A 13,445-nucleotide genomic window follows, 5' to 3' on the forward strand; every position below is an offset into this window, starting at 1 on the left:
ATTATAACTAATGCACCATAACTAATGCACCATAACTAATGTATTATAACTAATGCACCATAACTAATGTATTATAACTAATGCACCATAACTAATGTATTATAACTAATATATTATAACTAATGTATTATAACTAATGCACCATAACTAATGCAAGATAACTAATATATTTTAACTAATGGACCATAACTAATGCATAACTAATGTATTATAACTAATACACCATAACTAATGCATTATAACTAATGCACCATAACTAATGTATTATAACTAATGCACCATAACTAATGTATTGTAACTAATGCAACATAACTAATGTATTATAACTAATGTATTATACCAAATGCACTATAACTAATGTATTATAACTAATGCACCATAACTAATATATTATAACTAATGCACCATAACGAATGCACCATAACTAATGTTTTGTAACTAATGCACCACAACGAATGTTTTGTAACTAATGCACCATAACTTATGTATTATAACTAATGTATTATAACTAATGCACCATAACTAATGTATTATAACTAATGCACCACAACGAATACACCATAACGAATGTTTTGTAACTAATGCACCATAACTAATGTATTATAACTAATGCACCACAACGAATACACCATAACGAATGTTTTGTAACTAATGCACCATAACTAATGTATTATAACTAATGCACCACAACGAATACACCATAACGAATGTTTTGTAACTAAAGCACCATAACTAATGTATTATAACTAATGTGTTATAACTAATGTATTATAACTTATGTATTATAACTAATGCACCATAGCTAATGTTTTGTAACTAATGCACCATAACTAATGCACCATAACTAATGTTTTGTAACTAATGCACCATAACTAATGCATTATAACTAATGTATTATAACTAATGCACCATAACTAATGTTTTGTAACTAATGCACCATAACTAATGCACCATAACTAATGTTTTGTAACTAATGCACCATAACTAATGTATTGTAACTAATGCACCATAACTAATGTTTAGTAACTAATGCACCATAACTAATGTATTATAACTAATGTATTATAACTTATGCACCATAACTAATGTTTTGTAACTAATGCACCATAACTAATGTATTATAACTAATATATTATATTATAACTAATGCACCATAACTAATGCACCATAACTAATGTTTTGTAACTAATGCACCACAACGAATGCACCATAACTAATGCATTATAACTAATGTATTATAACTTAATGCACCATAACTAATACACCATAACTAATGTAGTATAACTAATGCACCATAACTAATGCATATCACTAATAAACATAACTAATGTATTATAACTAATGCACCATAACTAATGTATTATAACTAATGCACCATAACTAATGAACAATGACTAATTCACCATAACTAATGCAAGATAACTAATATATTTTAACTAATGCACCATAACTAATGCACCATAACTGATGTATTGTAACTAATGCACCATAACTAATGTATTATAACTAATGCATTATAACTAATGTATTATAACTAATGCACCATATCTAATGCATATCACTAATAAACATAACTAATGTATTATAACTAATGCACCATAACTAATGCAAGATAACTAATATATTATAAGTAATGCACCATAACTAATGTATTATAACTAATGCACCATAACTAATGTATTATAACTAATGCACCATAACTAATGTATTATATCGAATGCACCATAACTAATGTATTTTATATAATGCACCATAACTAATGAACAATGACTAATTCACCATAACTAATGCAAGATAACTACTATATTTTAACTAATGGACCATAACTAATGCATAACTAATGCATTATAACTAATACACCATAACTAATGCATTATAACTAATGCACCATAACTAATGCACCATAACTAATGCATTATAACTAATGCACCATAACTAATGTATTATAACTAATGCACCATAACTAATGTATTATAACTAATGCACCATAACTAATGTTTTGTAACTAATGCAACATAACTAATGTATTATAACTAATGTATTTTAACTAATGCACCATAACTAATACAAGGCAACTAATATATTATAACAAATTATAACAAATGGACCAAATGGACCATAACTAATGCACCATAACTAATGTATTATAACTAATGCACCATAACTAATGCATTATAACTAATGTATTATAACTAATGTATTATAACTAATGCACCATAACTAATGTATTATAACTAATGCACAATAACGCATGTATTATAACTAATGTGTTATAACTAATGTGTTATAACTAATGTATTATAACTAATGCATTATAACTAATGCACCATAACTAATGCACCATAACTGATGTATTGTAACTAATGCACCATAACTAATGTACATAACTAATGCATTATAACTAATGTATTATAACTAATGCACCATATCTAATGCATATCACTAATAAACATAACTAATGTATTATAACTAATGCACCATAACTAATGCAAGATAACAAATTTTTATAACTAATGCACCATAACGAATGTATTGGAACTTATGTATTATAACTAATGTATTATACCTAATGTATTATAACTAATGCACCATAACTAATGTATCATAACTAATGTATTATAACTAATGCACCATAACTAATGTATCATAACGAATGTATTATCACTAATGTATCATAACTAATGTATTATAACTAATGCACCACAACTAATGCACCATAACTAATGCAACATAACTAATGTATTATAACAAATGTATTATAACTAATGCACCATACCTAATGCATATCACTAATGGTGCGGCAGGGTAGCCTAGTGGTTAGAGCGTTGGACTAGTAACCGGAAGGTTGCAAACTGTCGTTCTGCCTAGTTAAATAAAGGTAAAATAAACCAAACAGCTGAGAGGCAGAGAACAAGGGGTGTGTTCAGGTTTAGAGGCAGAGAACAAGGGGTGTGTTCAGGTTTATAGGCAGAGAACAAGGGGTGTGTTCAGGTTTAGAGGCAGAGAACAAGGGGTGTGTTCAGGTTTAGAGGCAGAGAACAAGGGGTGTGTTCAGGTTTAGAAGCAGAGAACAAGGGGTGTGTTCAGGTTTAGAGGCAGAGAACAAGGGGTGTGTTCAGGTTTTAAGGCAGAGAACAAGGGGTGTGTTCAGGTTTAGAGGCAGAGAACAAGGGGTGTGTTCAGGTTTTAAGGCAGAGAACAAGGGGTGTGTTCAGGTTTAGAGGCAGAGAACAAGGGGTGTGTTCAGGTTTAGAGGCAGAGAACAAGGGGTGTGTTCAGGTTTAGAGGCAGAGAACAAGGGGTGTGTTCAGGTTTAGAAGCAGAGAACAAGGGGTGTGTTCAGGTTTAGAAGCAGAGAACAAGGGGTGTGTTCAGGTTTAGAAGCAGAGAACAAGGGGTGTGTTCAGGTTTAGAGGCAGAGAACAAGGGGTATGTTCAGGTTTATAGGCAGAGAACAAGGGGTGTGTTCAGGTTTAGAGGCAGAGAACAAGGGGTGTGTTCAGGTTTAGAAGCAGAGAACAAGGGGTGTGTTCAGGTTTAGAAGCAGAGAACAAGGTGTGCGTTCAGGTTTAGAGGCAGAGAACAAGGGGTGTGTTCACTAAACACAACATTACCAACAACATGCAACGCAGTACCTAAAAGAGGGCCATTCAGCAGGTTCATCGGACACTGTGCCAAGGAGAGTACAAGGGGTGCATTCAACACATTATCAGCAACACGGTGCAAGCACAGTGGCAAAGGATAACACAACAATACCAACACTATGACAACGCACAACATAACAACTCTGTGCCAAGGAAAGGAGTTAGAGGCAGAAGAACCAGAAGCTAGTAAACAAACGCCACACTGTGAGGGACAGTGTGTATGAGGAAGGAGGAAGAGGGGAAAATTGTAATTATGGAGCGAGAGGCGCCAAGTTTATGTCTAAATGAAACACCTGGAGAATTATACCGGATTATACCGCTAATGTTCTCCTGCCTCTCCTCGGTATGGAGGTGTGTGTGTGTGTGTGTGTGTGTGTGTGTGTGTGTGTGTGTGTGTGTGTGTGTGGGTGGGTGTGTGTGTGTGCAGTATTTGTGTGTATGCATATGTGTATGTGCGTGTCTGCTTGCAAGTGTCTGTGTTTGTGTGATACTGTGTTGATGTGATTATATGGATTTAGTAATAGCCACATGGTCAGGAGTTCTTACTGTCTGAAATCCTCTCCAATCCTAGACCGGACTAGTTTAAATCCCTGAGAGAACAGACTAGTTTAAATCCCTAAGAGAACACACTAGTTTAAATCCCTGAGAGAACACACTAGTTTAAATCCCTGAGAGAACACACTAGTTTAAATCCCTGAGAGAACACACTCGTTTAAATCCCTGAGAGAACACACTAGTTTAAATCCCTGAGAGAACAGACTTGTTTAAATCCCTAAGAGAACACACTAGTTTAAATCCCTAAGAGAACAGACTAGTTTAAATCCCTAAGAGAACAGACTTGTTTAAATCCCTAAGAGAACAGACTAGTTTAAATCCCTAAGAGAACACACTAGTTTAAATCCCTGAGAGAACACACTAGTTTAAATCCCTGAAAGAACACACTAGTTTAAATCCCTGAGAGAACACACTAGTTTAAAGCCCTGAGAGAACACACTAGTTTAAATCCCTGAGAGAACACACTAGTTTAAAGGCCTGAGAGAACACACTAGTTTAAATCCCTGAGAGAACACACTAGTTTAAATCCCTGAGAGAACACACTAGTTTAAATCCCTAAGAGAACACACTAGTTTAAATCCCTGAGAGAACACACTAGTTTAAATCCCTGAGAGAACACACTAGTTTAAATCCCTGAGAGAACACACTAGTTTAAATCCCTGAGAGAACACACTAGTTTAAAGGCCTGAGAGAACACACTAGTTTAAATCCCTGAGAGAACACACTAGTTTAAATCCCTGAGAGAACACACTAGTTTAAATCCCTGAGAGAACACACTAGTTTAAATCCCTGAGAGAACACACTAGTTTAAAGGCCTGAGAGAACACACTAGTTTAAATCCCTGAGAGAACACACTAGTTTAAATCCCTAAGAGAACACACTAGTTTAAAATCCTGAGATAACAGCCTAGTTTAAAGCACTGAGAGAACACACTAGTTTAAATCCCTGAGAGAACACACTAGTTTAAATCCCTGAGAGAACACACTAGTTTAAAGGCCTGAGAGAACACACTAGTTTAAAGCCCTGAGAGAACACACTAGTTTAAATCCCTGAGAGAACACACTAGTTTAAATCCCTGAGAGAACACACTAGTTTAAAGGCCTCAGAGAACACACTAGTTTAAAGCCCTGAGAGAACACACTAGTTTAAATCCCTGAGAGAACACACTAGTTTAAATCCCTGAGAGAACAGAGGATGTTGGAGTTTCTCTACCAGTAGGGTGAGTCAACATGACAATGGGAGGATGTTGGAGTTTCTCTACCAGTAGGGTGAGTCAACATGACAATGGGAGGATGTTGGTGTTTCTCTACCAGTAGGGTGAGTCAACATGTTTTTCTAAACACACACACACGCGCACGCACACACACACGCTCACACACTCACTCACTCACTCACTCACTCGCTCACGCGCACACACACTCACTCGCTCACGCGCACACACACTCACTCACTCACTCACTCACTCGCTCACGCGCACACACACACACTCACTCACGCACGCGCGCGCACACACACACACTCACTCGCTCATGCACACACACACACTCACTCACTCACTCACTCGCACGCACACTCGCACACACGCAGACACACACACACGCGCGCACACTCACTCACTCACTCGCTCATGCACACACACACACACACACACTCACTCACTCACTCACGCACACTCGCACGCACACTCGCACGCACACACACACGCACACACACCCACACACTCACTCACGCGCACACGTGCACACACACACACACACACACACACACGCACAGATAAATCAGAACCGTAGACAGCCACATCATATTTAGCTTTAAGTTGATTGGACTAAATAGTTTTTTTTATCTTTTAGTTGTCACTGTATTAGACTAAGCAAAGGTGATTTGATGATGTTGAAATGGTGCTGGAATAGTGGAGGCAGCTCCTGTTTTTCATTGTGACTTGCGGTAACTCTCTGTGGTTCTAAATCAAATAGTTGTTTTAGTGGTCTGAAAAATGTCTGAAACATGACCTTGCTTGACCTTGCTGTAGGTCATGTACCTGTTTGTTACATACAACACGCGTTGTGGACTTCACCGGACAGAGGCTGCTCTCTAGGATTAGTGATGAAACAAAGGTGTGGTTACATTTATTATTTTATTCTGCCACTGTGTCTTCTAATTGTCTTGGTCTTTAGGTCACTGTGTCTTCTAATTGTCTTGGTCTTTAGGTCACTGTGTCTTCTAATTGTCTTGGTCTTTAGGTCACTGTGTCTTCTAATTGTCTTGGTCTTTAGGTCACTGTGTCTTCTAATTGTCTTGGTCTTTAGGCCACTGTGTCTTCTAATTGTCTTGGTCTTTAGGTCACTGTGTCTTCTAATTGTCTTGGTCTTTAGGTCCTATATATCACAGTGTCATATGGACTAAGTATCTCTATAACAGGTTATAGAGCAAAACAATGCAATTATCACAACATGGGCCCAAAAAAATTCAGGCTTGGCTTCCTCTGTGATTTTACCCAAACGCACACTACAGGAGGAGATTATTACCATGGATTTTTGTTTGTTTGTTGTCAAACGGCAGTCAAGCATCGATCCTCATGTCACCAGAATAAGACGCTCGATCACCATCAAGCTCATCACCATGACCACACAGCCATCCAATCTCCGTAGACAAACACAGGCAGTAGAACGGGCCTCACTGATGAGCTCAGTGACTTTCAGGATGACAACTTTCCAAACAAGTCAGTTTGTCAAATTTCTGAACTGCTAGGAGCCGCCCGCCTCCCCCGGGTGTCAACTGTAAGAGCTGTTATTGTGAAGTGGAAAGGTCTAGGAGCAACAACGGCTCCGCCTTGAAGTGGTAGGCCACACAAGCTCCGAGAACGGGACCAGCGTGTGCTGAAGAGATTAGCGTGTAAATATCGTCTGAGTTCCAAACTGCCTCTGGAAGCAACGTTAGTGCAAAAAACTGTTCTTAATGATGTAAAGCTCGCCACCCCCAATTGGTCTCTGGAGTGACGAATCACGCTTCACCATTTGGAAGTCAGAGGGACAAATCTGGGTTTTGGCGGCTGCCAGGAGAGTGCTACCTGCCTGAATGCTGTCAAGTTTGGTGGAGGAGAAATAATGGTCTGGGGCTGTTTTTTATGGTTCAGTCTAGTCCCCTCCGGTGAAAGGAAATCTTAACCCTAGAGCATACAATGACATTCTAGACGATTCTGTACTTCCAACTTTATGGCAAATGTGGTTTGTAGAAAAAGGTGTGGAAGAACTTGGCTGGCCTGCACAGAGCCCTGACCTCAACCCCATTGAACACCTTTGTGATAATTTGGAATGCCGACTGCGAGCCAGGCCTAATCACCCAACATCAGTGCCCGACCTCACTAATGCTCTTGCGGCGGAAAGGAAGAAAATCCCTGCAGCAATGTTCCATCATCTAGTGGAAAGCCTTCCCAGGAGAGTGGAGGCTGTTATAGCAGCAATGTTCCAACATCTAGTGGAAAGCCTTCCCAGAAGAGTGGAGGCTGTTATAGCAGCAATGTTCCATCATCTAGTGGAAAGCCTTCCCAGAAGAGTGGAGGCTGTTATAGCAGCAATGTTCCAACATCTAGTGGAAAGCCTTCCCAGAAGAGTGGAGGCTGTTATAGCAGCAATGTTCCAACATCTAGTGGAAAGCCTCCCCAGAAGAGTGGAGGCTGTTATAGCAGCAATGTTCCAACATCTAGTGGAAAGCCTTCCCAGAAGAGTGGAGGCCGTTATAGCAACAATGTTCCAACATCTAGTGGAAAGCCTTCCCAGAAGAGTGGAGGCTGTTATAGCAGCAATGTTCCAACATCTAGTGGAAAGCCTTCCCAGAAGAGTGGAGGCCGTTATAGCAGCAATGTTCCAACATCTAGTGGAAAGCCTTCCCAGAAGAGTGGAGACTGTTATAGCAGCAATGTTCCAACATCTAGTGGAAAGCCTTCCCAGAAGAGTGGAGGCCGTTATAGCAGCAATGTTCCAACATCTAGTGGAAAGCCTTCCCAGAAGAGTGGAGGCCGTTATAGCAGCAATGTTCCAACATCTAGTGGAAAGCCTTCCCAGAAGAGTGGAGGCTGTTATAGCAGCAATGTTCCAACATCTAGTGGAAAGCCTTCCCAGAAGAGTGGAGGCCATTATAGCAGCAATGTTCCAACATCTAGTGGAAAGCCTTCCCAGAAGAGTGGAGGCCGTTATAGCAGCAATGTTCCAACATCTAGTGGAAAGCCTTCCCAGAAGAGTGGAGGCCGTTATAGCAGCAATGTTCCAACATCTAGTGGAAAGCCTTCCCAGAAGAGTGGAGGCCGTTATAGCAGCAATGTTCCAACATCTAGTGGAAAGCCTTCCCAGAAGAGTGGAGGCCGTTATAGCAGCAATGTTCCAACATCTAGTGGAAAGCCTTCCCAGAAGAGTGGAGGCCGTTATAGCAGCAATGTTCCAACATCTAGTGGAAAGCCTTCCCAGAAGAGTGGAGGCCGTTATAGCAGCAATGTTCCAACATCTAGTGGAAAGCCTTCCCAGAAGAGTGGAGGCTGTTATAGCAGCAATGTTCCAACATCTAATGGAAAGCCTTCCCAGAAGAGTGGAGGCCGTTATAGCAGCAATGTTCCAACATCTAGTGGAAAGCCTTCCCAGAAGAGTGGAGGCCGTTATAGCAGCAATGTTCCAACATCTAGTGGAAAGCCTTCCCAGAAGAGTGGAGGCTGTTATAGCAGCAATGTTCCAACATCTAATGGAAAGCCTTCCCAGAAGAGTGGAGGCTGTTATAGCAGCAAAGGGGGGATACACTCCATATTAATGCCCATGATTTTGGAATGAGATGTTCGACGAGCAGGTGTCCACATACTTTTGGTCATGCAGTGTACTTCGATATGATGATCAATATTTGACCATGAAGCCATTTCCACATTTCCATACATTTTACAGACACAAACAGATCATCTAATATTAAAGAAGTCTTCTAATATTCTGAAGTCTCGAGGTATTGCTCGCCTGAGGTAGAGTACCTTATGAAAAGCTGTAGAGTTGCTTTCTTGATGTCTATACTATTCTCTCGGGTATGCAGTCTGGTTTCCGCTCAGGTTATGGATGTGTCACTGCGACCTTAAAGGTCCTCAATGATGTCACTATTGCCCTTGATTCTAAGCAATGTTGTGCTGCTATTTTTATTGACTTGGCCAAAGCTTTTGATACGGTAGACCATTCCATTCTTGTGGACCGGCTATGGAGTATTGGTTTCTCTGAGGGGTCTTTGGCCTGGTTTGCTAACTACCTCTCTCAAAGAGTGCAGTGTATGAAGTCAGAAAATCTGCTGTCTCAGCCACTGCCTGTCACCAAGGGAGTACCCCAAGGCTCGACCCTAGGCCCCACGCTCTTCTCAATTTACATCAACAACATAGCTCAGGCATTTATATGCAGATGATACAGTCTTATACTCAGCTGGCCCCTACCCAGGTTTTTGTGTTAAACGCTCTACAACAAAGCTTTCTTAGTGTCCAACAAGCTTTCTCTTCCCTTAACCTTGTTCTGAACACCTCCAAAACAAAGGTCATGTGGTTTGGTAAGAAGAATGCCCCTCTCCCCAAAGGTGTGATTACTACCTCTGAGGGTTTAGAGCTTCAGGTAGTCACCTCATACAAGTACTTGGGAGTATGGCTAGACGTTACACTGTCCTTCTCTCAGCACATATCAAAGCTGCATGCTAAAGTTAAATCTAGACTTGGTTTCCTCTATCGTAATCGCTCCTCTTTCACCCTAAACTAACCCTGATTCAGATGACCATCCGACCCATGCTAGATTACGGATACATAATTTATAGATTGGCAGGTAAGGGTGCTCTCGAGCGGCTAGATGTTCTTTACCATTCGGCCATCAGATTTGCCACCAATGCTCCTTATAGGACACATCACTGCATTCTATACTCCTCTGTAAACTGGTCATCTCTGTATACCCAACGCAAGACCCACTGGTTGATGCTTATTTATAAAACCCTGTTAGGCCTCCCTTCCCCTCTTATCTGAGATATCTACTGCAGCCCTCATCTTCCACATACAAACACCCGTTCTGCCAGTCATATTCTGTTAAAGGTCCACAAAGCACACACATCCCTGGGTCGCTCGTCTTTTCAGTTCTCTGCAGCTAGCAACTGGAACGAGCTGCAACAAACACTCCAACTGTTATTGTCTCTACCTTCTTGCCCTTTGTGCTGTTGTCTGTGCCCAATAATGCTTGTACCATGTTTTGTTGCTACCATGTTGTTGTTATGTTGTGTTGCTACCATGTTGTTGTTATGTTGTGTTGCTACCATGCTGTTGTCATGTTGTGTTGCTACCATGTTGTTGTTATGTTGTGTTGCTACCATGTTGTTGTCATGTTGTGTTGCTACCATGTTGTTGTCATGTTTTGTTGCTACCATGTTGTTATCATGTTGTGTTGCTACCATGTTGTTGTCATGCTGTGTTGCTACCATGTTGTTGTTATGTTGTGTTGCTACCATGTTGTTGTCATGTTGTGTTGCTACCATGTTGTTGTCATGTTTTGTTGCTACCATGTTGTTATCATGTTGTGTTGCTACCATGTTGTTATCATGTTGTGTTGCTACCATGTTGTTGTCATGTTGTGTTGCTACCATGTTGTTGTCATGTTGTGTTGCTACCATGTTGTTGTTATGTTGTGTTGCTACCATGCTGTGTTGTCATGTTGTGTTGCTACCATGTTGTTGTCATGTTGTGTTGCTGCCATGCTGTATTGTCATGTGTTGCTGCCATGTTGTTGTTATGTTGTGTTGCTACCATGTTGTTGTTATGTTGTGTTGCTACCATGCTGTGTTGTCATGTGTTGCTGCCATGCTCTGTTGTTGTCTTAGGTCTCTCTTTATGTCGTGTTGTGTTTTGTCCTATATTGATATTATTATTTACTTATATACAGTTGAAGTCAGAAGTTTACATACACTTAGGTTGGAGTCATTAAAACTTGTTTTTCAACCACTCCACACATTTCTTGTTAACAAACTATAGTTCTGGCAAGTCGGTTAGGACATCCACATTGTGCAAAATCACACAAGTAATTTTCCAACAATTGTTTACAGACATATTATTTCACTTATAATTCACTGTATCACAATTCCAGTGGGTCAGAAGTTTACATACACAAGTTGACTGTGCCTTTAAATAGCTTGGCAAATTCCAGAAAATCATGTAATGGCTTTAGAAGCTTCTGATAGGCTGATTGACATCATTTGAGTCAATTGGAGGTGGACCTGTGGATGTATTTCAAGGCCTAACTTCAAACTCAGTGCCTCTTTGCTTGACATCATGGGAAATCAGCCAAGACCTCGTAAAAAAAATGTGTAGACCTCCACAAGTCTGGTTCATCTATTCCAAACGCCTGAAGGTACCAAGTTAATCTGTACAAACAATAGTACGCAAGTATAAACACCATGGGACCATGCAGCCGTCATACCGCTAGAGATGAACGTACTTTTGTGGGAAAAGTGCAAATCAATCCCAGAACAACAGCAAAGGACCTTGTGAAGATGCTGGAGGAAACAGGTACAAAAGTATCTATATCCACAGTAAAACGAGTCCTATATCGACATAACCTGAAAGGCCGCTCAGCAAGGAAGAAGCCACTGCTCCAAAACCGCCATAAAAAAGCCAGACTGCGGTTTGCAACTGGTACCAGAACCATCTGTATATAGCCTCGTTATGTTATTTTATTGTGTTACTTGTTATTATTTTTTACTATTGTTTATTTGGTAAATATTTTCTTAACTCTTCTTGAACTGCATTGGTGGTTAAGGGCTTGTAAGTAAGCATTTCACAGAAAAGGTCTACACCTGTTGTATTCGGCACATGTGACTAATAAAGTTTGATTTGATTTGAAAAGATCCCAACATGTCCCAACGAACAGATCATCTGTTGGCATTTATCACATTTTAAACGAAACCTCCTATTTCCATCACAATTGTGGTGGATAGTGTCTCACTAGGATAAACGTTGATTTTTGACTGAGCATTGCGGGTTCAATCCCAGTTCTTGGTACTCGTTTAAAAATATGTATATATTGCGAAGAAGAAGGCATATAGTGACGTCTTGGGGACCTGGACAAACGTGGAATATTGCAGTCTATCTTTAGTGATCTCGTTGCTCTTACCTTTCTTGTCTCCGAAGAACAGTGTCTGCTGTGCAGGGTTAGACCACTGGAGGGAAGTTTGGTCGTTGTACTCTACCCTGCAAGTCATGTTGGCAGTCCCCCCCTCTGTTACTGTCTGATTCTGGACCAAGGGTTGCTGCCCTGACGACCCTGGGGAGAGAGAGGAGAGAAGACAGGGAGAGAAAGGAGTAAATATGACAAACCATCATTTGTAGCGTAAGATTCATTGGGTTTAGTATGGTAAACATTCTTGCTATCAGAAGACAAAACACAGTTCTTCCAATCTAAGAGAGATGGTTGTAGTTTTGTGCCAGCATCAAACCTTTTCAACGTTGAAGTTTTGATTTCCAAATACAGTATGTGTAGACAGTATACCCTGTAATTGCATAGAATGCTTCTATTCCTCTATACTGTAGCCTACATGGATTAGTGTTCTACATGGTTTAGTGTTCTACACCAGCATGGTTTAGTGTTCTATATGGTTTAGTGTTCTACATGGTTTAGTGTTCTACATGGTTTAGTGCTCTACATGGTTTAGTGTTCTACATGGTTTAGTGTTCTACATGGTTTAGTGTTCTACATGGTTTAGTGTTCTCCACCGACATGTTTTAGTGTTCTACATGGTTTAGTGTTCTACATGGTTTAGTGTTCTACATGGTTTAGTGTTCTACATGGCTTAGTGTTCTACACCAACATGGTTTAGTGTTCTACATGGTTTAGTGTTCTACATGGTTTAGTGCTCTACATGGTTTAGTGTTCTACATGGCTTAGTGTTCTACACCAACATGGTTTAGTGTTCTACACCAGCATGGTTTAGTGTTCTACATGGTTTAGTGTTCAGCACGGACATGGTTTAGTGTTCTACACCAACATGGTTTAGTGTTCTACATGGTTTAGTGTTCAGCACGGACATGGTTTAGTGTTCTACATGGTTTAGTGTTCTCCACCGACATGTTTTAGTGTTCTACATGGTTTAGTGTTCGACATGGTTTAGTGTTCTGCATGGTTTAGTGTTCGACATGGTTTAGTGTTCTACACCGACATGGTTTAGTGTTCTACACCGACATGGTTTAGTGTTCTACACCGACATGGTTTA

At 40.1% G+C, this 13,445-nt stretch overlaps 1 protein-coding gene across 3 annotated transcripts in view; it reads right to left on the reverse strand.

Moving 5' to 3' along the window:
* Positions 1-13,445, reverse strand: part of cadm2a (cell adhesion molecule 2a) — a 633,311-nt gene that overhangs the window by 213,596 nt on the left and 406,270 nt on the right. For all 3 annotated transcript variants that reach the window (XM_031808832.1, XM_031808833.1, XM_031808831.1), the window contains one exon: positions 12,350-12,499. In XM_031808832.1, the coding sequence (XP_031664692.1) occupies positions 12,350-12,499 (150 nt within the window). The remainder of the gene's footprint in view (positions 1-12,349; positions 12,500-13,445) is intronic.

Source organism: Oncorhynchus kisutch, linkage group LG29 (genome assembly GCF_002021735.2).
Source record: "Oncorhynchus kisutch isolate 150728-3 linkage group LG29, Okis_V2, whole genome shotgun sequence".
Lineage (NCBI taxonomy): Eukaryota > Metazoa > Chordata > Actinopteri > Salmoniformes > Salmonidae > Oncorhynchus > Oncorhynchus kisutch.